Genomic DNA, 22439 nt, shown 5'->3' with positions numbered 1-22439 from the left:
CTCCAGTATCAAACAACCTTCCGCGGATCATCAGGGGAGCCCTGCTTAAAATGTGGACTGACTGCTCCAGCTCTTTCACCCTCTGCAGCACTTTCTCCACCATGCGCTCTGCCAGCTCCTGCACTTCTGTCAGCCTTTTCCAGTTCAAGGTGGTGCGGGCTTTAGCGGGCCTTTCCTCCTTTGAGCACTTCTGCAACAGAAAGCAGGAGGACCTGTTGAGTGAACGGTGAACAGACTGAAGAGAGGGGGTGGAGGAGGCTGACTTACTGGATTGAACTCTTGGCCCCGGCCTTGCCTGCGGTGGGCGTTGGAGGCTTGACTGTCACAGGTGTTGTGGTCCTGGCTGCCATTGGCCCTGTGGTCTTGATTGCCTTGGGGGTTGTGGTCTAGGCTCCCGTGGTTGTTGTCTTCTTGACTGCCATGGTGCTTGTGTTCATGGCTGCCATGGGTGTTCTTTTCTTGGCTGCCGTTGGTGGTAATTTCTTGGCTGCCACGGGCGTTCTGGTCCTGGCTGCCATGGGTGTTGCGTTCGTGGCTACCACGGGTGTTGTGTTGGTGGCTGCCACAGGTTTTGTGTTCTTCACTGCCACAGGTGTTGTGATCTTGGCTGCCATTGGTGCTTTGTTCTTGGCTGCCATGGGTGGTGTTTTCCTGGCTGCCACGGGTGCCATGGTCTTGGCTGCCACGGGTGCCATGGTCTTGGCTGCCACGGGTCTTGCCTGCTTGGCTCCCGTGACACCTCTGCCTATTATCGGAGGCTTGTTGGCACCTTGTCCAGACCTGAATGTGAAGAATGCTCATTTTATGAGTAGGAACAAGCAGTCCTTGACCCTGGAGTTCCCTGCATTGTCATGCTTTCTGAGAAGCCGTTGCCCAAGATGGGGAAGCAGGGAGCAGGAGAGAAGGGCCTCTCTCAGCACTTGGAGGGCACTCAGGGACGACTTTCCCACCCGTGCCCAAATCCCGCACCCTGCATCAGCTGCTCAGCACGGACCTGCGCAGTCCTTTCCATGCCACAAGAGCTGGCACACCAGCTCAGCCTTCCCCGCTTCTTCAGGTCATGCCTTCCTGGGAGAAGGGAAACCTCAACCCCCTGCACCACAAAAGGTACCTGTGAACCCTGAGGTTTAGGATCGTGTTCCCGCCCTTCTGTTTTCTCAAGCTCTATCTTGAGCGTCGTCAGGTACTGCCTGTACTGGTTGAATTCACGCAGGCTGCAAACAACCTACGGCAAGATGAGGGGAGAAATCACCCAGCACTTGTGCTGCTCATGCGCAGCCTGCCTTGGCGGGAGGAACGCCAGCCCAGTGGCAGCTGCTCCCGCGCGCCCGGGCCCTGTCCGGTGTCAGGGAGTCCGGCTCCCAGCACCCAGTGCGGAGTCGTGCTCCTCGCTGCGTCTCCTGGCCACGTGCCCGCTGCTGTGGCAGCACCGCACAGCCTGGGAAGAGCAGATGGGAATGCCCAGAGCGAGCTTTGGGCTACTCCTGCGCCCGCAGCAGAGAAAGCAGTACAGCAGTCCCGCGCCCTCCACCTGCACTCAGTGGCTGCAGCAAGCACTCTGGCAACCTCCCCCTCCTGTGGCAACTCTACTTCTCACCCGCATGGACACCCTACTTTGCCATCCTTGGTGATGAAACCTTCTTTCCTCAGCCTACGCAGGTTGTCTTTGCGGTTGTAGTATTTCCGCAAATGGGGGTCATGCAGGCTGTTGTACTCATTCCCCAGCAAGTGACAGTACGGATCTCCAAGATCAAAGTGACCGGCCGGCCGGTGAAGCTGTAAGATACATTGTGCATGGGAAGATCAGGGTAGGGTGGCTGAGGAAAGAGACAAAGACGCTTTGCAGCTTTGTCAGCTCATAGGGTAGCGCTCTCCAGGCTCAGGGATTTAGGGTCATTCCTGGCTCAGCACCTAGCTCGCCCCTAAGCTAGGGGGAATCGTACCCAAAGGAAAGCTTATTCTACTTGGGAGAGTTCAGCCGAGGAGAATCCCCCAGCTCCACAGCTCCCGTCTTGTGGCTGTCTCTAGAGGGATACCTGACACGTTTCCCCAATAGAGAAGCCTTGCCATTTACAACTGTGCACAGACAGAGCGCAAGAGAAGGGAAAACTCTCCTGGAGAGTCTCCCAGGTTCTGTATGAGCATCGCTGGCCTTGCTGCTAGGACACTGCGCCCTGGCTGCCTTGCTGCCTGCTGCGCGCCGGGCCCCGTGGAACACTTCTCCAGTGCCACACACCAGGCTGCCACTGGCTCTGCAAGCTCATGCGTGGGCAGAGACCCACATTGCAACCTGCTCTCCCAACTCCTGCACACGACCTGGGGCCTCCTCCTGGCAGCTCCTGCCTTCTCTGAGCGCACAGACCATCTGTTCCCTGTCACACTAAGGACTGTAGCTCCCGCTGACACCAGGATATCCCACTGCTTGGATGGAGGAATGTCCCTCTTGCAGTATGCTCAGCGTGTCCAGCAAGAAGAGGAGGAAGAGGGGACTTTCCTGACTCCGTTCAGCTGCTTTTACCTTTACACCCAGCTTGGTCCGGTGGAAGACTGTGCTTGAGCCCGGCTCCACGGGGATCTTGACACCAAGCGGCAAGTTCAGCAGCTCATTAGAATCTCTGAGCTGCTGTCTTCGGCGCCCGGGCTGGAAAGAAAGAGGCGCTCATGGGCTTTTGAAGCGCAGGCTCCACAGCCTTCCTGCACAGCAGCTTCCAGAAGTGCGCCTTGAAAGCCCCAGGCAAGGAGGGTGCCAAGAATGGCCTATTCCTCAAGCACGCTCTGCTCCTCTGGTCACTTGCCTACAACTCCAGCCCCTTTACCAAGCCCTGACGTCCTTGCACAGCACTCTCTGGCCTGCAGAGCTGGACTCCAGCAGCAGCAAAGAGACACAGTTCCCCAAGAGCCTCCTCCGGCCTCCCCCTATGCCTGTCACTCTCCCTCCCCTGTGCACTCCCAATGCCAACAGCAGCCCCACACAGCTGCTGGCTCCCACGCTGAGCCCTCTCTGCAGCCCAGTACACACCTCGGCCCTCTTCTCCTCTGTGCTCGCTAATCCATCTCTGTTTTGGACATCAGCACGGGGAATGTTCTCCATGCTTTGTTCCAAAACTTTTTCCACGAGCTGCGAACTTCGCTGGCTCCAATGGCTCCAGCAGCACCCAGCTCTGCCGGCCGCGGCCGCTCGCCTCATGAGTGACCCCAGCCTCACAATGGCGCATTGTCGCATGGCCGCTTTCGTGCGCCACCGCCCGTCCTGGCAGGCCCCCTGGGGCTGGCCTGCAGCCCGGCCTACCCTCGCCTTGCCGAGGGGCCTTGTCGGCTCTGTGCTGGTCTTCCCCGGGTGGAGGCTTGCGCAGACCTTGGAGGAGAGGCCTTGGAGCTCAGTTTGCACAGACGGCAGATCTTCTTGAGCATTTTTAAAGCTCGCTTTGTACCAAAGATGTACCTCCCTCTGCCTCAGTGATGTGAGGCAGCCATTCGTAATGGGCTGGACTGGACGTGTCCGTCCAGACGAGTGTCATGACCGTGGCTCTTTGGCCCGTCCCTTTCCTCACATGATGTTACCATAGGGAACATGGAAGGAGAGGCTGCTGAAAGACTTCGGCCGCTTAATCCCTTCTAAGCAAGTATTTTGTCAATAATGAGTGCTCTGCACAGGCCTAGATGCTCTCCAGCAAAAAGCAGAGTAACAAGTGAACAACCGTCCTCCCTGCGACACCACAGTGGTAGGATTCTTACGAGAACCACCGAGGATTCCTATGTGTCATATACTGGCAAGCCATTTGTTGGATAAAAGGTGTCATCTGTTGTACGCTGAGCACATGCTATTTGTGATTTGCGTGACCGGAGCAGTCTCTCCATACTGCTGAACTGCAGGCGTAAAGCACCTAGGCTGGGGGGGATTGTTGCCTTCAGTCTGCTGCTCAAGCGTGTACTGGGAAGTACGGCGTCGCCGTGATGTTTGTTACTACTGCTTGTTCCATGCTTTATGTTGCCTGATTCCTCAACACAGTGTGGCCAGGTAATGAAGAGGTCTCTATTTAAATAACTATTTTGGACAAGGTGTCGTTGTACTGTGGCGCTCATAGTGATAGAATCTTAAGGTGCCTTAGGGCAGGCAGAAGCAAAATGGGGCTGACGCAGGCAGTAGACAATGGCATGTAGGCTAAGTCCACCGGCAGCTATGAAAACGCTGATGCTGGGGAATCTCTGGCTCAGGAAGCCCTAAGACCCAGAGTGCCACTACTGCAGCTCGCTTCGAGAGTGACGTGTGTCCCGCCACCATATATACACGCACATGGAGCTGGGGCTAGAGTGGGGAATGGAATGACCCTTGCGGGAGTTCTCCGTCCACCAAGTCTCTGTGCAGTTGAAATACATATAGGTAGCTCGCTCTGCCGCCAAATCAACGGTGGACATTCGGCTGCTGCCATGGAAATGCTTCAGGTGAACTCTGAAGCAGAGCAGGCTTGCCTCTACTGACACCCTAACGGAGGGATGGGAAGCAAGCGCAGGAGTACATGTGTGAGTGCAAGCGGTGGGAGCAGCCTTGCCTGCCTGGGTTATGGCTAGATAGCCCAGGCCTGCCCCAATGCCCTCGCCCCGAGAAAGGGCGCTCTGGAGCCCTTGCCCCCCGTAGGCTGCTTGAAGAGAAGCTTTGGCTCGTCTGCCTCGCGACCTGGGCACAAGGTCTCGCGCAGCTCTCAAAGCACTTGCCTGTCCCTGTCATGACAAGGTGCAAACCACCAGAGCAGCCCAGGCCTACAAGAACGTCCATGCAGTGCTTGGAAGTAACATTTTTATTCTGTTTCCTGGTAATCCCTCTGTCAGCATTCATGTTGCCCCGGCTTGTCTGTCACCAGCTTTAAATGCATCGGTCTCATCCGGGCTCCGCTCTGGGAAGGGGACTTGGGAACTGCTGGAGGGACGGGCTGCCTGCCATAGTGCTGCGCAATGGAGGGGAAAGGCTCTCGTGTGCTCCCTGGCCTCGCTTTTGGTTGGATATCCAGCAGTGCAGAAGGAGGTCTTGATGCCGGTGGCGAGGAGAAAGTGAGAGGTTTCTGCATGTCTTTGGGTGTGCTCTGAGCAAGATACTCAGAGCTTTGGTGGATGGATGGGAGCAGATGAGCTGAATGTTTCTCTGCATATTCTGGAGACTCTGCCTCATCCTCTGAAAGCATGGTCATTCCAGGGACCATGATGGGAGGGAGCTTTGTTCTTGGCTGACTGTCCAATAACTTGCCAGGAGCAGTAGTCCTTCCTTCTGGTTTTGGAAAGACCTGTCCCAGATTGCTGCCGTTCTCATCTCTCCAGTTGAGCTCTTTTGCCACCTGCCTTCTGCAAGGCACGTCTCTATCTCGTGCAGGCAGAGGCCGAACATGCAGCTCTTCTAGCCGGTCCACGGGGCCACTCTGCACGGTGCTTTCTTCTGCCGTGTCCTTCAAGGGTCTTGCCTTGGTAAACCTTTCGTTTTTCACCTTCTGCTGCTTCTTCAGGGTTTCCAGAGCCTCGTGGACAAAGTTCTCCGCATACACTTTTAATTCTGAGCGGAGCTGCTGAATTTTGCAAATTGCTTTGGCAATGCTACTGTCCCCTTCAAGTGCGCTCCTGTCTTGGAATATCTCAGCAGCATTTTGGAAGGGTGGCAACACCAGGAGGCTCGTGGCTTCTTGTGCCTGCTCTTCAGAGGCTCCCGACGATCCTTCTTCTTCCCTGACCTGGCTCAAGGAAGGTGCCTGGGGTGGCTGCAGCTGTCTCTGAGAAAGAGTCTTCACGGGCAGCTTCAGGATCTCCAAAAACTTGCAGTGGAAGCGATACTCAAACTGAGACGCTACAAACCGTTTCAAGGTGGCTGCAATGCTCTTAGCAGCATCTCTGGTGATTTTGTCCAAAGAAGGCAGAGAAGCTGCTGCGTCCTGCCTAGGAAAGTCATCTTGCCTCGCTCTGCTTTCACCCAATGTGCCTTCTGGAGTGGCTCCGGCGACAACGCGCTTCTGCCCGCGCCTGGCCAGCAGCGTGGGCTCAGAGGTGTTTGATGTCCTGTATGCCCCTCGCTTCCGCAGGTGATCCGAAAGGCTTGCTGCCATCTCTCTAGCCGCCTGCCACACTTCCTCCCAGAGATCTGGAGGAGGCGTCTCTGAAAGCCCGACCCTTCCTCCAGTATCAAACAACCTTCCGCGGATCATCAGGGGAGCCCTGCTTAAAATGTGGACTGACTGCTCCAGCTCTTTCACCCTCTGCAGCACTTTCTCCACCATGCGCTCTGCCAGCTCCTGCACTTCTGTCAGCCTTTTCCAGTTCAAGGTGGTGCGGGCTTTAGCGGGCCTTTCCTCCTTTGAGCACTTCTGTAACAGAAAGCAGGAGGACCTGTTGAGTGAACGGTGAACAGACTGAAGAGAGGGGGTGGAGGAGGCTGACTTACTGGCTTGAACTCTTGGCCCCGGCCTTGCCTGCGGTGGGCGTTGGAGGCTTGACTGTCACAGGTGTTGTGGTCCTGGCTGCCATTGGCCCTGTGGTCTTGATTGCCTTGGGGGTTGTGGTCTAGGCTCCCGTGGTTGTTGTCTTCTTGACTGCCATGGTGCTTGTGTTCATGGCTCCCATGGGTGTTCTTTTCTTGGCTGCCGTTGGTGGCAATTTCTCGGCTGCCACGGGCGTTCTGATCCTGCCTGCCATGGGTGTTGCGTTCGTGGCTACCACGGGTGTTGTGTTGGTGGCTGCCACAGGTTTTGTGTTCTTCACTGCCACAGGTGTTGTGGTCTTGGCTGCCATTGGTGCTTTGTTCTTGGCTGCCATGGGTGGTGTTTTCCTGGCTGCCACGGGTGCCATGGTCTTGGCTGCCACAGGTGCCATGGTCTTGGCTGCCACGGGTCTTGCCTGCTTGGCTCCCGTGACACCTCTGCCTATTATCGGAGGCTTGTTGGCACCTTGTCCAGACCTGAATGTGAAGAATGCTCATTTTATGAGTAGGAACAAGCAGTCCTTGACCCTGGAGTTCCCTGCATTGTCATGCTTTCCGAGAAGCCGTTGCCCAAGATGGGGAAGCAGGGAGCAGGAGAGAAGGGCCTCTCTCAGCACTCGGACGGCACTCAGGGACGACTTTCCCACCCGTGCCCAAATCCCGCACCCTGCATCAGCTGCTCAGCACGGACCTGCGCAGTCCTTTCCATGCCACAAGAGCTGGCACACCAGCTCAGCCTTCCCCGCTTCTTCAGGTCATGCCTTCCTGGGAGAAGGGAAACCTCAACCCCCTGCACCACAAAAGATACCTGTGAACCCTGAGGTTTAGGATCGTGTTCCCGCCCTTCTGTTTTCTCAAGCTCTATCTTGAGCGTCGTCAGGTACTGCCTGTACTGGTTGAATTCACGCAGGCTGCAAACAACCTATGGCGAGATGAGGGGAGAAATCACCCAGCACTTGTGCTGCCCGTGTGCAGCCTGCCTTGGCGCGAGGAGCGCTAGCCCAGTGGCAGCTGCTCCCGCACACCCGGGCCCTGCCCGGTGTCAGGGAGTCCGGCTCCCAGCACCCAGTGCGGAGTCGTGCTCCTCGCTGTGCCCCCTGGCCGCGCGCCCGCTGCTGTGGCAGCACCGCACAGCCTGGAAAGAGCAGATGGGAATGCCTAGAGCAAGCTTTGGGCTACTCCTGTCCCCGCAGCAGAGAAAGCAGCACAACAGCCCCGCGCCCTCCACCTGCAAGGACCGGCTGCAGCAAGCGCTCTGGCAACCTCCCCCTCCTGTGGCAACTCTACTTCTCACCCGCATGGACACCCTACTTTGCCATCCTTGGTGATGAAACCTTCTTTCCTCAGCCTACGCAGGTTGTCTTTGCGGTTGTAGTATTTCCGCAAATGGGGGTCATGCAGGCTGTTGTACTCATTCCCCAGCAAGTGACAGTACGGATCTCCAAGATCAAAGTGACCGGCCGGCCGGTGAAGCTGTAAGATACATTGTGCATGGGAAGATCAGGGTAGGGTGGCTGAGGAAAGAGACAAAGACGCTTTGCAGCTTTGTCAGCTCATAGGGTAGCGCTCTCCAGGCTCAGGGATTTAGGGTCATTCCTGGCTCAGCACCTAGCTCGCCCCTAAGCTAGGGGGAATCGTACCCAAAGGAAAGCTTATTCTACTTGGGAGAGTTCAGCCGAGGAGAATCCCCCAGCTCCACAGCTCCCGTCTTGTGGCTGTCTCTAGAGGGATACCTGACACGTTTCCCCAATAGAGAAGCCTTGCCATTTACAGCTGTGCACAGACAGAGCGCAAGAGAAGGGAAAACTCTCCTGGAGAGTCTCCCAGGTTCTGTATGAGCATCGCTGGCCTTGCTGCTAGGACACTGCGCCCTGGCTGCCTTGCTGCCTGCTGCGCGCCGGGCCCCGTGGAACACTTCTCCAGTGCCACACACCAGGCTGCCACTGGCTCTGCAAGCTCATGCGTGGGCAGAGACCCACATTGCAACCTGCTCTCCCAACTCCTGCACACGACCTGGGGCCTCCTCCTGGCAGCTCCTGCCTTCTCTGAGCGCACAGACCATCTGTTCCCTGTCACACTAAGGACTGTAGCTCCCGCTGACACCAGGATATCCCACTGCTTAGATGGAGGAATGTCCCTCTTGCAGTATGCTCAGCGTGTCCAGCAAGAAGAGGAGGAAGAGGGGACTTTCCTGACTCCGTTCAGCTGCTTTTACCTTTACACCCAGCTTGGTCCGGTGGAAGACTGTGCTTGAGCCCGGCTCCACGGGGATCTTGACACCAAGCGGCAAGTTCAGCAGCTCATTAGAATCTCTGAGCTGCTGTCTTCGGCGCCCGGGCTGGAAAGAAAGAGGCGCTCATGGGCTTTTGAAGCGCAGGCTCCACAGCCTTCCTGCACAGCAGCTTCCAGAAGTGCGCCTTGAAAGCCCCAGGCAAGGAGGGTGCCAAGAATGGCCTATTCCTCAAGCACGCTCTGCTCCTCTGGTCACTTGCCTACAACTCCAGCCCCTTTACCAAGCCCTGACGTCCTTGCACAGCACTCTCTGGCCTGCAGAGCTGGACTCCAGCAGCGGCAAAGAGACACAGTTCCCCAAGAGCCTCCTCCGGCCTCCCCCTATGCCTGTCACTCTCCCTCCCCTGTGCACTCCCAATGCCAACAGCAGCCCCACACAGCTGCTGGCTCCCACGCTGAGCCCTCTCTGCAGCCCAGTACACACCTCGGCCCTCTTCTCCTCTGTGCTCGCTAATCCATCTCTGTTTCGGACATCAGCACGGGGAATGTTCTCCATGCTTTGTTCCAAAACTTTTTCCACGAGCTGCGAACTTCGCTGGCTCCAATGGCTCCAGCAGCACCCAGCTCTGCCGGCCGCGGCCGCTCGCCTCATGAGTGACCCCAGCCTCACAATGGCGCATTGTCGCATGGCCGCTTTCGCGCGCCACCGCCCGTCCTGGCAGGCCCCCTGGGGCTGGCCTGCAGCCCGGCCTACCCTCGCCTTGCCGAGGGGCCTTGTCGGCTCTGTGCCGGTCTTCCCCGGGTGGAGGCTTGCGCAGACCTTGGAGGAGAGGCCTTGGAGCTCAGTTTGCACAGACGGCAGATCTTCTTGAGCATTTTTAAAGCTCGCTTTGTACCAAAGATGTACCTCCCTCTGCCTCAGTGATGTGAGGCAGCCATTCGTAATGGGCTGGACTGGACGTGTCCGTCCAGACGAGTGTCATGACCGTGGCTCTTTGGCCCGTCCCTTTCCTCACATGATGTTACCATAGGGAACATGGAAGGAGAGGCTGCTGAAAGACTTCGGCCGCTTAATCCCTTCTAAGCAAGTATTTTGTCAATAATGAGTGCTCTGCACAGGCCTAGATGCTCTCCAGCAAAAAGCAGAGTAACAAGTGAACAACCGTCCTCCCTGCGACACCACAGTGGTAGGATTCTTACGAGAACCACCGAGGATTCCTATGTGTCATATACTGGCAAGCCATTTGTTGGATAAAAGGTGTCATCTGTTGTACGCTGAGCACATGCTATTTGTGATTTGCGTGACCGGAGCAGTCTCTCCATACTGCTGAACTGCAGGCGTAAAGCACCTAGGCTGGGGGGGATTGTTGCCTTCAGTCTGCTGCTCAAGCGTGTACTGGGAAGTACGGCGTCGCCGTGATGTTTGTTACTACTGCTTGTTCCATGCTTTATGTTGCCTGATTCCTCAACACAGTGTGGCCAGGTAATGAAGAGGTCTCTATTTAAATAACTATTTTGGACAAGGTGTCGTTGTACTGTGGCGCTCATAGTGATAGAATCTTAAGGTGCCTTAGGGCAGGCAGAAGCAAAATGGGGCTGACGCAGGCAGTAGACAATGGCATGTAGGCTAAGTCCACCGGCAGCTATGAAAACGCTGATGCTGGGGAATCTCTGGCTCAGGAAGCCCTAAGACCCAGAGTGCCACTACTGCAGCTCGCTTCGAGAGTGACGTGTGTCCCGCCACCATATATACACGCACATGGAGCTGGGGCTAGAGTGGGGAATGGAATGACCCTTGCGGGAGTTCTCCGTCCACCAAGTCTCTGTGCAGTTGAAATACATATAGGTAGCTCGCTCTGCCGCCAAATCAACGGTGGACATTCGGCTGCTGCCATGGAAATGCTTCAGGTGAACTCTGAAGCAGAGCAGGCTTGCCTCTACTGACACCCTAACGGAGGGATGGGAAGCAAGCGCAGGAGTACATGTGTGAGTGCAAGCGGTGGGAGCAGCCTTGCCTGCCTGGGTTATGGCTAGATAGCCCAGGCCTGCCCCAATGCCCTCGCCCCGAGAAAGGGCGCTCTGGAGCCCTTGCCCCCCGTAGGCTGCTTGAAGAGAAGCTTTGGCTCGTCTGCCTCGCGACCTGGGCACAAGGTCTCGCGCAGCTCTCAAAGCACTTGCCTGTCCCTGTCATGACAAGGTGCAAACCACCAGAGCAGCCCAGGCCTACAAGAACGTCCATGCAGTGCTTGGAAGTAACATTTTTATTCTGTTTCCTGGTAATCCCTCTGTCAGCATTCATGTTGCCCCGGCTTGTCTGTCACCAGCTTTAAATGCATCGGTCTCACCCGGGCTCCGCTCTGGGAAGGGCACTTTGGAGCTGTTGGAGGGACGGGCTGCCTGCAATAGTGCTGCGCAATGGAGGGGAAAGGCTCTCGTGTGCTCCCTGGCCTCGCTTTTGGTTGGATATCCAGCAGTGCAGAAGGAGGTCTTGATGCCGGTGGCGAGGAGAAAGTGAGAGGTTTCTGCATGTCTTTGGGTGTGCTCTGAGCAAGATACTCAGAGCTTTGGTGGATGGATGGGAGCAGATGAGCTGAATGTTTCTCTGCATATTCTGGAGACTCTGCCTCATCCTCTGAAAGCATGGTCATTCCAGGGACCATGATGGGAGGGAGCTTTGTTCTTGGCTGACTGTCCACTAACTTGCCAGGAGCAGTAGTCCTTCCTTCTGGTTTTGGAAAGACCTGTCCCAGATTGCTGCCGTTCTCATCTCTCCAGTTGAGCTCTTTTGCCACCTGCCTTCTGCAAGGCACGTCTCTATCTCGTGCAGGCAGAGGCCGAACATGCAGCTCTTCTAGCCGGTCCACGGGGCCACTCTGCACGGTGCTTTCTTCTGCCGTGTCCTTCAAGGGTCTTGCCTTGGTAAACCTTTCGTTTTTCACCTTCTGCTGCTTCTTCAGGGTTTCCAGAGCCTCGTGGACAAAGTTCTCCGCATACACTTTTAATTCTGAGCGGAGCTGCTGAATTTTGCAAATTGCTTTGGCAATGCTACTGTCCCCTTCAAGTGCGCTCCTGTCTTGGAATATCTCAGCAGCATTTTGGAAGGGTGGCAACACCAGGAGGCTCGTGGCTTCTTGTGCCTGCTCTTCAGAGGCTCCCGACGATCCTTCTTCTTCCCTGACCTGGCTCAAGGAAGGTGCCTGGGGTGGCTGCAGCTGTCTCTGAGAAAGAGTCTTCACGGGCAGCTTCAGGATCTCCAAAAACTTGCAGTGGAAGCGATACTCAAACTGAGACGCTACAAACCGTTTCAAGGTGGCTGCAATGCTCTTAGCAGCATCTCTGGTGATTTTGTCCAAAGAAGGCAGAGAAGCTGCTGCGTCCTGCCTAGGAAAGTCATCTTGCCTCGCTCTGCTTTCACCCAATGTGCCTTCTGGAGTGGCTCCGGCGACAACGCGCTTCTGCCCGCGCCTGGCCAGCAGCGTGGGCTCAGAGGTGTTTGATGTCCTGTATGCCCCTCGCTTCCGCAGGTGATCCGAAAGGCTTGCTGCCATCTCTCTAGCCGCCTGCCACACTTCCTCCCAGAGATCTGGAGGAGGCGTCTCTGAAAGCCCGACCCTTCCTCCAGTATCAAACAACCTTCCGCGGATCATCAGGGGAGCCCTGCTTAAAATGTGGACTGACTGCTCCAGCTCTTTCACCCTCTGCAGCACTTTCTCCACCATGCGCTCTGCCAGCTCCTGCACTTCTGTCAGCCTTTTCCAGTTCAAGGTGGTGCGGGCTTTAGCGGGCCTTTCCTCCTTTGAGCACTTCTGCAACAGAAAGCAGGAGGACCTGTTGAGTGAACGGTGAACAGACTGAAGAGAGGGGGTGGAGGAGGCTGACTTACTGGATTGAACTCTTGGCCCCGGCCTTGCCTGCGGTGGGCGTTGGAGGCTTGACTGTCACAGGTGTTGTGGTCCTGGCTGCCATTGGCCCTGTGGTCTTGATTGCCTTGGGGGTTGTGGTCTAGGCTCCCGTGGTTGTTGTCTTCTTGACTGCCATGGTGCTTGTGTTCATGGCTGCCATGGGTGTTCTTTTCTTGGCTGCCGTTGGTGGCAATTTCTTGGCTGCCACGGGCGTTCTGGTCCTGGCTGCCATGGGTGTTGCGTTCGTGGCTACCACGGGTGTTGTGTTGGTGGCTGCCACAGGTTTTGTGTTCTTCACTGCCACAGGTGTTGTGATCTTGGCTGCCATTGGTGCTTTGTTCTTGGCTGCCATGGGTGGTGTTTTCCTGGCTGCCACGGGTGCCATGGTCTTGGCTGCCACGGGTGCCATGGTCTTGGCTGCCACGGGTCTTGCCTGCTTGGCTCCCGTGACACCTCTGCCTATTATCGGAGGCTTGTTGGCACCTTGTCCAGACCTGAATGTGAAGAATGCTCATTTTATGAGTAGGAACAAGCAGTCCTTGACCCTGGAGTTCCCTGCATTGTCATGCTTTCCGAGAAGCCGTTGCCCAAGATGGGGAAGCAGGGAGCAGGAGAGAAGGGCCTCTCTCAGCACTCGGAGGGCACTCAGGGACGACTTTCCCACCCATGCCCAAATCCCGCACCCTGCATCAGCTGCTCAGCACGGACCTGCGCAGTCCTTTCCATGCCACAAGAGCTGGCACACCAGCTCAGCCTTCCCCGCTTCTTCAGGTCATGCCTTCCTGGGAGAAGGGAAACCTCAACCCCCTGCACCACAAAAGGTACCTGTGAACCCTGAGGTTTAGGATCGTGTTCCCGCCCTTCTGTTTTCTCAAGCTCTATCTTGAGCGTCGTCAGGTACTGCCTGTACTGGTTGAATTCACGCAGGCTGCAAACAACCTACGGCAAGATGAGGGGAGAAATCACCCAGCACTTGTGCTGCTCATGCGCAGCCTGCCTTGGCGGGAGGAACGCCAGCCCAGTGGCAGCTGCTCCCGCGCGCCCGGGCCCTGTCCGGTGTCAGGGAGTCCGGCTCCCAGCACCCAGTGCGGAGTCGTGCTCCTCGCTGCGTCTCCTGGCCACGTGCCCGCTGCTGTGGCAGCACCGCACAGCCTGGGAAGAGCAGATGGGAATGCCCAGAGCGAGCTTTGGGCTACTCCTGCGCCCGCAGCAGAGAAAGCAGTACAGCAGTCCCGCGCCCTCCACCTGCACTCAGTGGCTGCAGCAAGCACTCTGGCAACCTCCCCCTCCTGTGGCAACTCTACTTCTCACCCGCATGGACACCCTACTTTGCCATCCTTGGTGATGAAACCTTCTCTCCTCAGCCTACGCAGGTTGTCTTTGCGGTTGTAGTATTTCCGCAAATGGGGGTCATGCAGGCTGTTGTACTCATTCCCCAGCAAGTGACAGTACGGATCTCCAAGATCAAAGTGACCGGCCGGCCGGTGAAGCTGTAAGATACATTGTGCATGGGAAGATCAGGGTAGGGTGGCTGAGGAAAGAGACAAAGACGCTTTGCAGCTTTGTCAGCTCATAGGGTAGCGCTCTCCAGGCTCAGGGATTTAGGGTCATTCCTGGCTCAGCACCTAGCTCGCCTCTAAGCTAGGGGGAATCGTACCCAAAGGAAAGCTTATTCTACTTGGGAGAGTTCAGCCGAGGAGAATCCCCCAGCTCCACAGCTCCCGTCTTGTGGCTGTCTCTAGAGGGATACCTGACACGTTTCCCCAATAGAGAAGCCTTGCCATTTACAGCTGTGCACAGACAGAGCGCAAGAGAAGGGAAAACTCTCCTGGAGAGTCTCCCAGGTTCTGTATGAGCATCGCTGGCCTTGCTGCTAGGACACTGCGCCCTGGCTGCCTTGCTGCCTGCTGCGTGCCGGGCCCCGTGGAACACTTCTCCAGTGCCACACACCAGGCTGCCACTGGCTCTGCAAGCTCATGCGTGGGCAGAGACCCACATTGCAACCTGCTCTCCCAACTCCTGCACACGACCTGGGGCCTCCTCCTGGCAGCTCCTGCCTTCTCTGAGCGCACAGACCATCTGTTCCCTGTCACACTAAGGACTGTAGCTCCCGCTGACACCAGGATATCCCACTGCTTGGATGGAGGAATGTCCCTCTTGCAGTATGCTCAGCGTGTCCAGCAAGAAGAGGAGGAAGAGGGGACTTTCCTGACTCCGTTCAGCTGCTTTTACCTTTACACCCAGCTTGGTCCGGTGGAAGACTGTGCTTGAGCCCGGCTCCACGGGGATCTTGACACCAAGCGGCAAGTTCAGCAGCTCATTAGAATCTCTGAGCTGCTGTCTTCGGCGCCCGGGCTGGAAAGAAAGAGGCGCTCATGGGCTTTTGAAGCGCAGGCTCCACAGCCTTCCTGCACAGCAGCTTCCAGAAGTGCGCCTTGAAAGCCCCAGGCAAGGAGGGTGCCAAGAATGGCCTATTCCTCAAGCACGCTCTGCTCCTCTGGTCACTTGCCTACAACTCCAGCCCCTTTACCAAGCCCTGACGTCCTTGCACAGCACTCTCTGGCCTGCAGAGCTGGACTCCAGCAGCGGCAAAGAGACACAGTTCCCCAAGAGCCTCCTCCGGCCTCCCCCTATGCCTGTCACTCTCCCTCCCCTGTGCACTCCCAATGCCAACAGCAGCCCCACACAGCTGCTGGCTCCCACGCTGAGCCCTCTCTGCAGCCCAGTACACACCTCGGCCCTCTTCTCCTCTGTGCTCGCTAATCCATCTCTGTTTCGGACATCAGCACGGGGAATGTTCTCCATGCTTTGTTCCAAAACTTTTTCCACGAGCTGCGAACTTCGCTGGCTCCAATGGCTCCAGCAGCACCCAGCTCTGCCGGCCGCGGCCGCTCGCCTCATGAGTGACCCCAGCCTCACAATGGCGCATTGTCGCATGGCCGCTTTCGCGCGCCACCGCCCGTCCTGGCAGGCCCCCTGGGGCTGGCCTGCAGCCCGGCCTACCCTCGCCTTGCCGAGGGGCCTTGTCGGCTCTGTGCCGGTCTTCCCCGGGTGGAGGCTTGCGCAGACCTTGGAGGAGAGGCCTTGGAGCTCAGTTTGCACAGACGGCAGATCTTCTTGAGCATTTTTAAAGCTCGCTTTGTACCAAAGATGTACCTCCCTCTGCCTCAGTGATGTGAGGCAGCCATTTGTAATGGGCTGGACTGGACGTGTCCGTCCAGACGAGTGTCATGACCGTGGCTCTTTGGCCCGTCCCTTTCCTCACATGATGTTACCATAGGGAACATGGAAGGAGAGGCTGCTGAAAGACTTCGGCCGCTTAATCCCTTCTAAGCAAGTATTTTGTCAATAATGAGTGCTCTGCACAGGCCTAGATGCTCTCCAGCAAAAAGCAGAGTAACAAGTGAACAACCGTCCTCCCTGCGACACCACAGTGGTAGGATTCTTACGAGAACCACCGAGGATTCCTATGTGTCATATACTGGCAAGCCATTTGTTGGATAAAAGGTGTCATCTGTTGTACGCTGAGCACATGCTATTTGTGATTTGCGTGACCGGAGCAGTCTCTCCATACTGCTGAACTGCAGGCGTAAAGCACCTAGGCTGGGGGGGATTGTTGCCTTCAGTCTGCTGCTCAAGCGTGTACTGGGAAGTACGGCGTCGCCGTGATGTTTGTTACTACTGCTTGTTCCATGCTTTATGTTGCCTGATTCCTCAACACAGTGTGGCCAGGTAATGAAGAGGTCTCTATTTAAATAACTATTTTGGACAAGGTGTCGTTGTACTGTGGCGCTCATAGTGATAGAATCTTAAGGTGCCTTAGGGCAGGCAGAAGCAAAATGGGGCTGACGCAGGCAGTAGACAATGGCATGTAGGCTAAGTCCACCGGCAGCTATGAAAACGCTGATGCTGGGGAATCTCTGGCTCAGGAAGCCCTAAGACCCAGAGTGCCACTACTGCAGCTCGCTTCGAGAGTGACGTGTGTCCCGCCAGCATATATACACGCACATGGAGCTGGGGCTAGAGTGGGGAATGGAATGACCCTTGCGGGAGTTCTCCGTCCACCAAGTCTCTGTGCAGTTGAAATACATATAGGTAGCTCGCTCTGCCGCCAAATCAACGGTGGACATTCGGCTGCTGCCATGGAAATGCTTCAGGTGAACTCTGAAGCAGAGCAGGCTTGCCTCTACTGACACCCTAACGGAGGGATGGGAAGCAAGCGCAGGAGTACATGTGTGAGTGCAAGCGGTGGGAGCAGCCTTGCCTGCCTGGGTTATGGCTAGATAGCCCAGGCCTGCCCCAATGCCCTCGCCCCGAGAAAGGGCGCTCTGGAGCCCTTGCCCCCCGTAGGCTGCTTGAAGAGAAGCTTTGGCTCGTCTGCCTCGCGACCTGGGCACAAGGTCTCGCGCAGCTCTCAAAGCACTTGCCTGTCCCTGTCATGACAAGGTGCAAACCACCAGAGCAGCCCAGGCCTACAAGAACGTCCATGCAGTGCTTGGAAGTAACATTTTTATTCTGTTTCCTGGTAATCCCTCTGTCAGCATTCATGTTGCCCCGGCTTGTCTGTCACCAGCTTTAAATGCATCGGTCTCACCCGGGCTCCGCTCTGGGAAGGGCACTTTGGAGCTGTTGGAGGGACGGGCTGCCTGCAATAGTGCTGCGCAATGGAGGGGAAAGGCTCTCGTGTGCTCCCTGGCCTCGCTTTTGGTTGGATATCCAGCAGTGCAGAAGGAGGTCTTGATGCCGGTGGCGAGGAGAAAGTGAGAGGTTTCTGCATGTCTTTGGGTGTGCTCTGAGCAAGATACTCAGAGCTTTGGTGGATGGATGGGAGCAGATGAGCTGAATGTTTCTCTGCATATTCTGGAGACTCTGCCTCATCCTCTGAAAGCATGGTCATTCCAGGGACCATGATGGGAGGGAGCTTTGTTCTTGGCTGACTGTCCACTAACTTGCCAGGAGCAGTAGTCCTTCCTTCTGGTTTTGGAAAGACCTGTCCCAGATTGCTCCCGTTCTCATCTCTCCAGTTGAGCTCTTTTGCCACCTGCCTTCTGCAAGGCACGTCTCTATCTCGTGCAGGCAGAGGCCGAACATGCAGCTCTTCTAGCCGGTCCACGGGGCCACTCTGCACGGTGCTTTCTTCTGCCGTGTCCTTCAAGGGTCTTGCCTTGGTAAACCTTTCGTTTTTCACCTTCTGCTGCTTCTTCAGGGTTTCCAGAGCCTCGTGGACAAAGTTCTCCGCATACACTTTTAATTCTGAGCGGAGCTGCTGAATTTTGCAAATTGCTTTGGCAATGCTACTGTCCCCTTCCAGTGCGCTCCTGTCTTGGAATATCTCAGCAGCATTTTGGAAGGGTGGCAACACCAGGAGGCTCGTGGCTTCTTGTGCCTGCTCTTCAGAGGCTCCCGACGATCCTTCTTCTTCCCTGACCTGGCTCAAGGAAGGTGCCTGGGGTGGCTGCAGCTGTCTCTGAGAAAGAGTCTTCACGGGCAGCTTCAGGATCTCCAAAAACTTGCAGTGGAAGCGATACTCAAACTGAGACGCTACAAACCGTTTCAAGGTGGCTGCAATGCTCTTAGCAGCATCTCTGGTGATTTTGTCCAAAGAAGGCAGAGAAGCTGCTGCGTCCTGCCTAGGAAAGTCATCTTGCCTCGCTCTGCTTTCACCCAATGTGCCTTCTGGAGTGGCTCCGGCGACAACGCGCTTCTGCCCGCGCCTGGCCAGCAGCGTGGGCTCAGAGGTGTTTGATGTCCTGTATGCCCCTCGCTTCCGCAGGTGATCCGAAAGGCTTGCTGCCATCTCTCTAGCCGCCTGCCACACTTCCTCCCAGAGATCTGGAGGAGGCGTCTCTGAAAGCCCGACCCTTCCTCCAGTATCAAACAACCTTCCGCGGATCATCAGGGGAGCCCTGCTTAAAATGTGGACTGACTGCTCCAGCTCTTTCACCCTCTGCAGCACTTTCTCCACCATGCGCTCTGCCAGCTCCTGCACTTCTGTCAGCCTTTTCCAGTTCAAGGTGGTGCGGGCTTTAGCGGGCCTTTCCTCCTTTGAGCACTTCTGCAACAGAAAGCAGGAGGACCTGTTGAGTGAACGGTGAACAGACTGAAGAGAGGGGGTGGAGGAGGCTGACTTACTGGATTGAACTCTTGGCCCCGGCCTTGCCTGCGGTGGGCGTTGGAGGCTTGACTGTCACAGGTGTTGTGGTCCTGGCTGCCATTGGCCCTGTGGTCTTGATTGCCTTGGGGGTTGTGGTCTAGGCTCCCGTGGTTGTTGTCTTCTTGACTGCCATGGTGCTTGTGTTCATGGCTGCCATGGGTGTTCTTTTCTTGGCTGCCGTTGGTGGTAATTTCTTGGCTGCCACGGGCGTTCTGGTCCTGGCTGCCATGGGTGTTGCGTTCGTGGCTACCACGGGTGTTGTGTTGGTGGCTGCCACAGGTTTTGTGTTCTTCACTGCCACAGGTGTTGTGATCTTGGCTGCCATTGGTGCTTTGTTCTTGGCTGCCATGGGTGGTGTTTTCCTGGCTGCCACGGGTGCCATGGTCTTGGCTGCCACGGGTGCCATGGTCTTGGCTGCCACGGGTCTTGCCTGCTTGGCTCCCGTGACACCTCTGCCTATTATCGGAGGCTTGTTGGCACCTTGTCCAGACCTGAATGTGAAGAATGCTCATTTTATGAGTAGGAACAAGCAGTCCTTGACCCTGGAGTTCCCTGCATTGTCATGCTTTCCGAGAAGCCGTTGCCCAAGATGGGGAAGCAGGGAGCAGGAGAGAAGGGCCTCTCTCAGCACTTGGAGGGCACTCAGGGACGACTTTCCCACCCGTGCCCAAATCCCGCACCCTGCATCAGCTGCTCAGCACGGACCTGCGCAGTCCTTTCCATGCCACAAGAGCTGGCACACCAGCTCAGCCTTCCCCGCTTCTTCAGGTCATGCCTTCCTGGGAGAAGGGAAACCTCAAGCCCCTGCACCACAAAAGGTACCTGTGAACCCTGAGGTTTAGGATCGTGTTCCCGCCCTTCTGTTTTCTCAAGCTCTATCTTGAGCGTCGTCAGGTACTGCCTGTACTGGTTGAATTCACGCAGGCTGCAAACAACCTACGGCAAGATGAGGGGAGAAATCACCCAGCACTTGTGCTGCTCATGCGCAGCCTGCCTTGGCGGGAGGAACGCCAGCCCAGTGGCAGCTGCTCCCGCGCGCCCGGGCCCTGTCCGGTGTCAGGGAGTCCGGCTCCCAGCACCCAGTGCGGAGTCGTGCTCCTCGCTGCGTCTCCTGGCCACGTGCCCGCTGCTGTGGCAGCACCGCACAGCCTGGGAAGAGCAGATGGGAATGCCCAGAGCGAGCTTTGGGCTACTCCTGCGCCCGCAGCAGAGAAAGCAGTACAGCAGTCCCGCGCCCTCCACCTGCACTCAGTGGCTGCAGCAAGCACTCTGGCAACCTCCCCCTCCTGTGGCAACTCTACTTCTCACCCGCATGGACACCCTACTTTGCCATCCTTGGTGATGAAACCTTCTCTCCTCAGCCTACGCAGGTTGTCTTTGCGGTTGTAGTATTTCCGCAAATGGGGGTCATGCAGGCTGTTGTACTCATTCCCCAGCAAGTGACAGTACGGATCTCCAAGATCAAAGTGACCGGCCGGCCGGTGAAGCTGTAAGATACATTGTGCATGGGAAGATCAGGGTAGGGTGGCTGAGGAAAGAGACAAAGACGCTTTGCAGCTTTGTCAGCTCATAGGGTAGCGCTCTCCAGGCTCAGGGATTTAGGGTCATTCCTGGCTCAGCACCTAGCTCGCCTCTAAGCTAGGGGGAATCGTACCCAAAGGAAAGCTTATTCTACTCGGGAGAGTTCAGCCGAGGAGAATCCCCCAGCTCCACAGCTCCCGTCTTGTGGCTGTCTCTAGAGGGATACCTGACACGTTTCCCCAATAGAGAAGCCTTGCCATTTACAGCTGTGCACAGACAGAGCGCAAGAGAAGGGAAAACTCTCCTGGAGAGTCTCCCAGGTTCTGTATGAGCATCGCTGGCCTTGCTGCTAGGACACTGCGCCCTGGCTGCCTTGCTGCCTGCTGCGTGCCGGGCCCCGTGGAACACTTCTCCAGTGCCACACACCAGGCTGCCACTGGCTCTGCAAGCTCATGCGTGGGCAGAGACCCACATTGCAACCTGCTCTCCCAACTCCTGCACACGACCTGGGGCCTCCTCCTGGCAGCTCCTGCCTTCTCTGAGCGCACAGACCATCTGTTCCCTGTCACACTAAGGACTGTAGCTCCCGCTGACACCAGGATATCCCACTGCTTGGATGGAGGAATGTCCCTCTTGCAGTATGCTCAGCGTGTCCAGCAAGAAGAGGAGGAAGAGGGGACTTTCCTGACTCCGTTCAGCTGCTTTTACCTTTACACCCAGCTTGGTCCGGTGGAAGACTGTGCTTGAGCCCGGCTCCACGGGGATCTTGACACCAAGCGGCAAGTTCAGCAGCTCATTAGAATCTCTGAGCTGCTGTCTTCGGCGCCCGGGCTGGAAAGAAAGAGGCGCTCATGGGCTTTTGAAGCGCAGGCTCCACAGCCTTCCTGCACAGCAGCTTCCAGAAGTGCGCCTTGAAAGCCCCAGGCAAGGAGGGTGCCAAGAATGGCCTATTCCTCAAGCACGCTCTGCTCCTCTGGTCACTTGCCTACAACTCCAGCCCCTTTACCAAGCCCTGACGTCCTTGCACAGCACTCTCTGGCCTGCAGAGCTGGACTCCAGCAGCGGCAAAGAGACACAGTTCCCCAAGAGCCTCCTCCGGCCTCCCCCTATGCCTGTCACTCTCCCTCCCCTGTGCACTCCCAATGCCAACAGCAGCCCCACACAGCTGCTGGCTCCCACGCTGAGCCCTCTCTGCAGCCCAGTACACACCTCGGCCCTCTTCTCCTCTGTGCTCGCTAATCCATCTCTGTTTCGGACATCAGCACGGGGAATGTTCTCCATGCTTTGTTCCAAAACTTTTTCCACGAGCTGCGAACTTCGCTGGCTCCAATGGCTCCAGCAGCACCCAGCTCTGCCGGCCGCGGCCGCTCGCCTCATGAGTGACCCCAGCCTCACAATGGCGCATTGTCGCATGGCCGCTTTCGCGCGCCACCGCCCGTCCTGGCAGGCCCCCTGGGGCTGGCCTGCAGCCCGGCCTACCCTCGCCTTGCCGAGGGGCCTTGTCGGCTCTGTGCCGGTCTTCCCCGGGTGGAGGCTTGCGCAGACCTTGGAGGAGAGGCCTTGGAGCTCAGTTTGCACAGACGGCAGATCTTCTTGAGCATTTTTAAAGCTCGCTTTGTACCAAAGATGTACCTCCCTCTGCCTCAGTGATGTGAGGCAGCCATTTGTAATGGGCTGGACTGGACGTGTCCGTCCAGACGAGTGTCATGACCGTGGCTCTTTGGCCCGTCCCTTTCCTCACATGATGTTACCATAGGGAACATGGAAGGAGAGGCTGCTGAAAGACTTCGGCCGCTTAATCCCTTCTAAGCAAGTATTTTGTCAATAATGAGTGCTCTGCACAGGCCTAGATGCTCTCCAGCAAAAAGCAGAGTAACAAGTGAACAACCGTCCTCCCTGCGACACCACAGTGGTAGGATTCTTACGAGAACCACCGAGGATTCCTATGTGTCATATACTGGCAAGCCATTTGTTGGATAAAAGGTGTCATCTGTTGTACGCTGAGCACATGCTATTTGTGATTTGCGTGACCGGAGCAGTCTCTCCATACTGCTGAACTGCAGGCGTAAAGCACCTAGGCTGGGGGGGATTGTTGCCTTCAGTCTGCTGCTCAAGCGTGTACTGGGAAGTACGGCGTCGCCGTGATGTTTGTTACTACTGCTTGTTCCATGCTTTA

At 56.6% G+C, this 22439-nt stretch overlaps 1 protein-coding gene across 1 annotated transcript in view; it reads right to left on the bottom strand.

Annotated features, from left to right (window-relative positions):
- Positions 1–22439, bottom strand: part of LOC148590695 (uncharacterized) — a 36677-nt gene that overhangs the window by 5990 nt on the left and 8248 nt on the right. The window contains exons 6-20 of the mRNA XM_088538720.1: positions 20972–21055; positions 20068–20229; positions 19556–19678; positions 17183–17194; positions 14821–14904; positions 13917–14078; positions 13405–13527; positions 11032–11043; positions 8670–8753; positions 7766–7927; positions 7242–7376; positions 5317–5331; positions 2519–2602; positions 1615–1776; positions 1091–1225 (exon numbers count right to left, since the gene is read on the bottom strand). Coding sequence (XP_088394846.1) covers positions 1091–1225; positions 1615–1776; positions 2519–2602; positions 5317–5331; positions 7242–7376; positions 7766–7927; positions 8670–8753; positions 11032–11043; positions 13405–13527; positions 13917–14078; positions 14821–14904; positions 17183–17194; positions 19556–19678; positions 20068–20229; positions 20972–21055 — 1539 coding nt within the window. The remainder of the gene's footprint in view (positions 1–1090; positions 1226–1614; positions 1777–2518; positions 2603–5316; positions 5332–7241; positions 7377–7765; positions 7928–8669; positions 8754–11031; positions 11044–13404; positions 13528–13916; positions 14079–14820; positions 14905–17182; positions 17195–19555; positions 19679–20067; positions 20230–20971; positions 21056–22439) is intronic.

The sequence above is a fragment of the Tinamus guttatus genome, unplaced genomic scaffold (assembly GCF_059628265.1).
Source record: "Tinamus guttatus ecotype Peru unplaced genomic scaffold, ASM5962826v1 Tinamus_guttatus_pri_ptg001150l, whole genome shotgun sequence".
Taxonomy (NCBI): Eukaryota; Metazoa; Chordata; class Aves; order Tinamiformes; family Tinamidae; genus Tinamus; species Tinamus guttatus.
The sequence above is the reverse complement of the archived record's forward strand: the minus strand, read 5'-3'. Positions and strand labels throughout refer to the sequence as shown.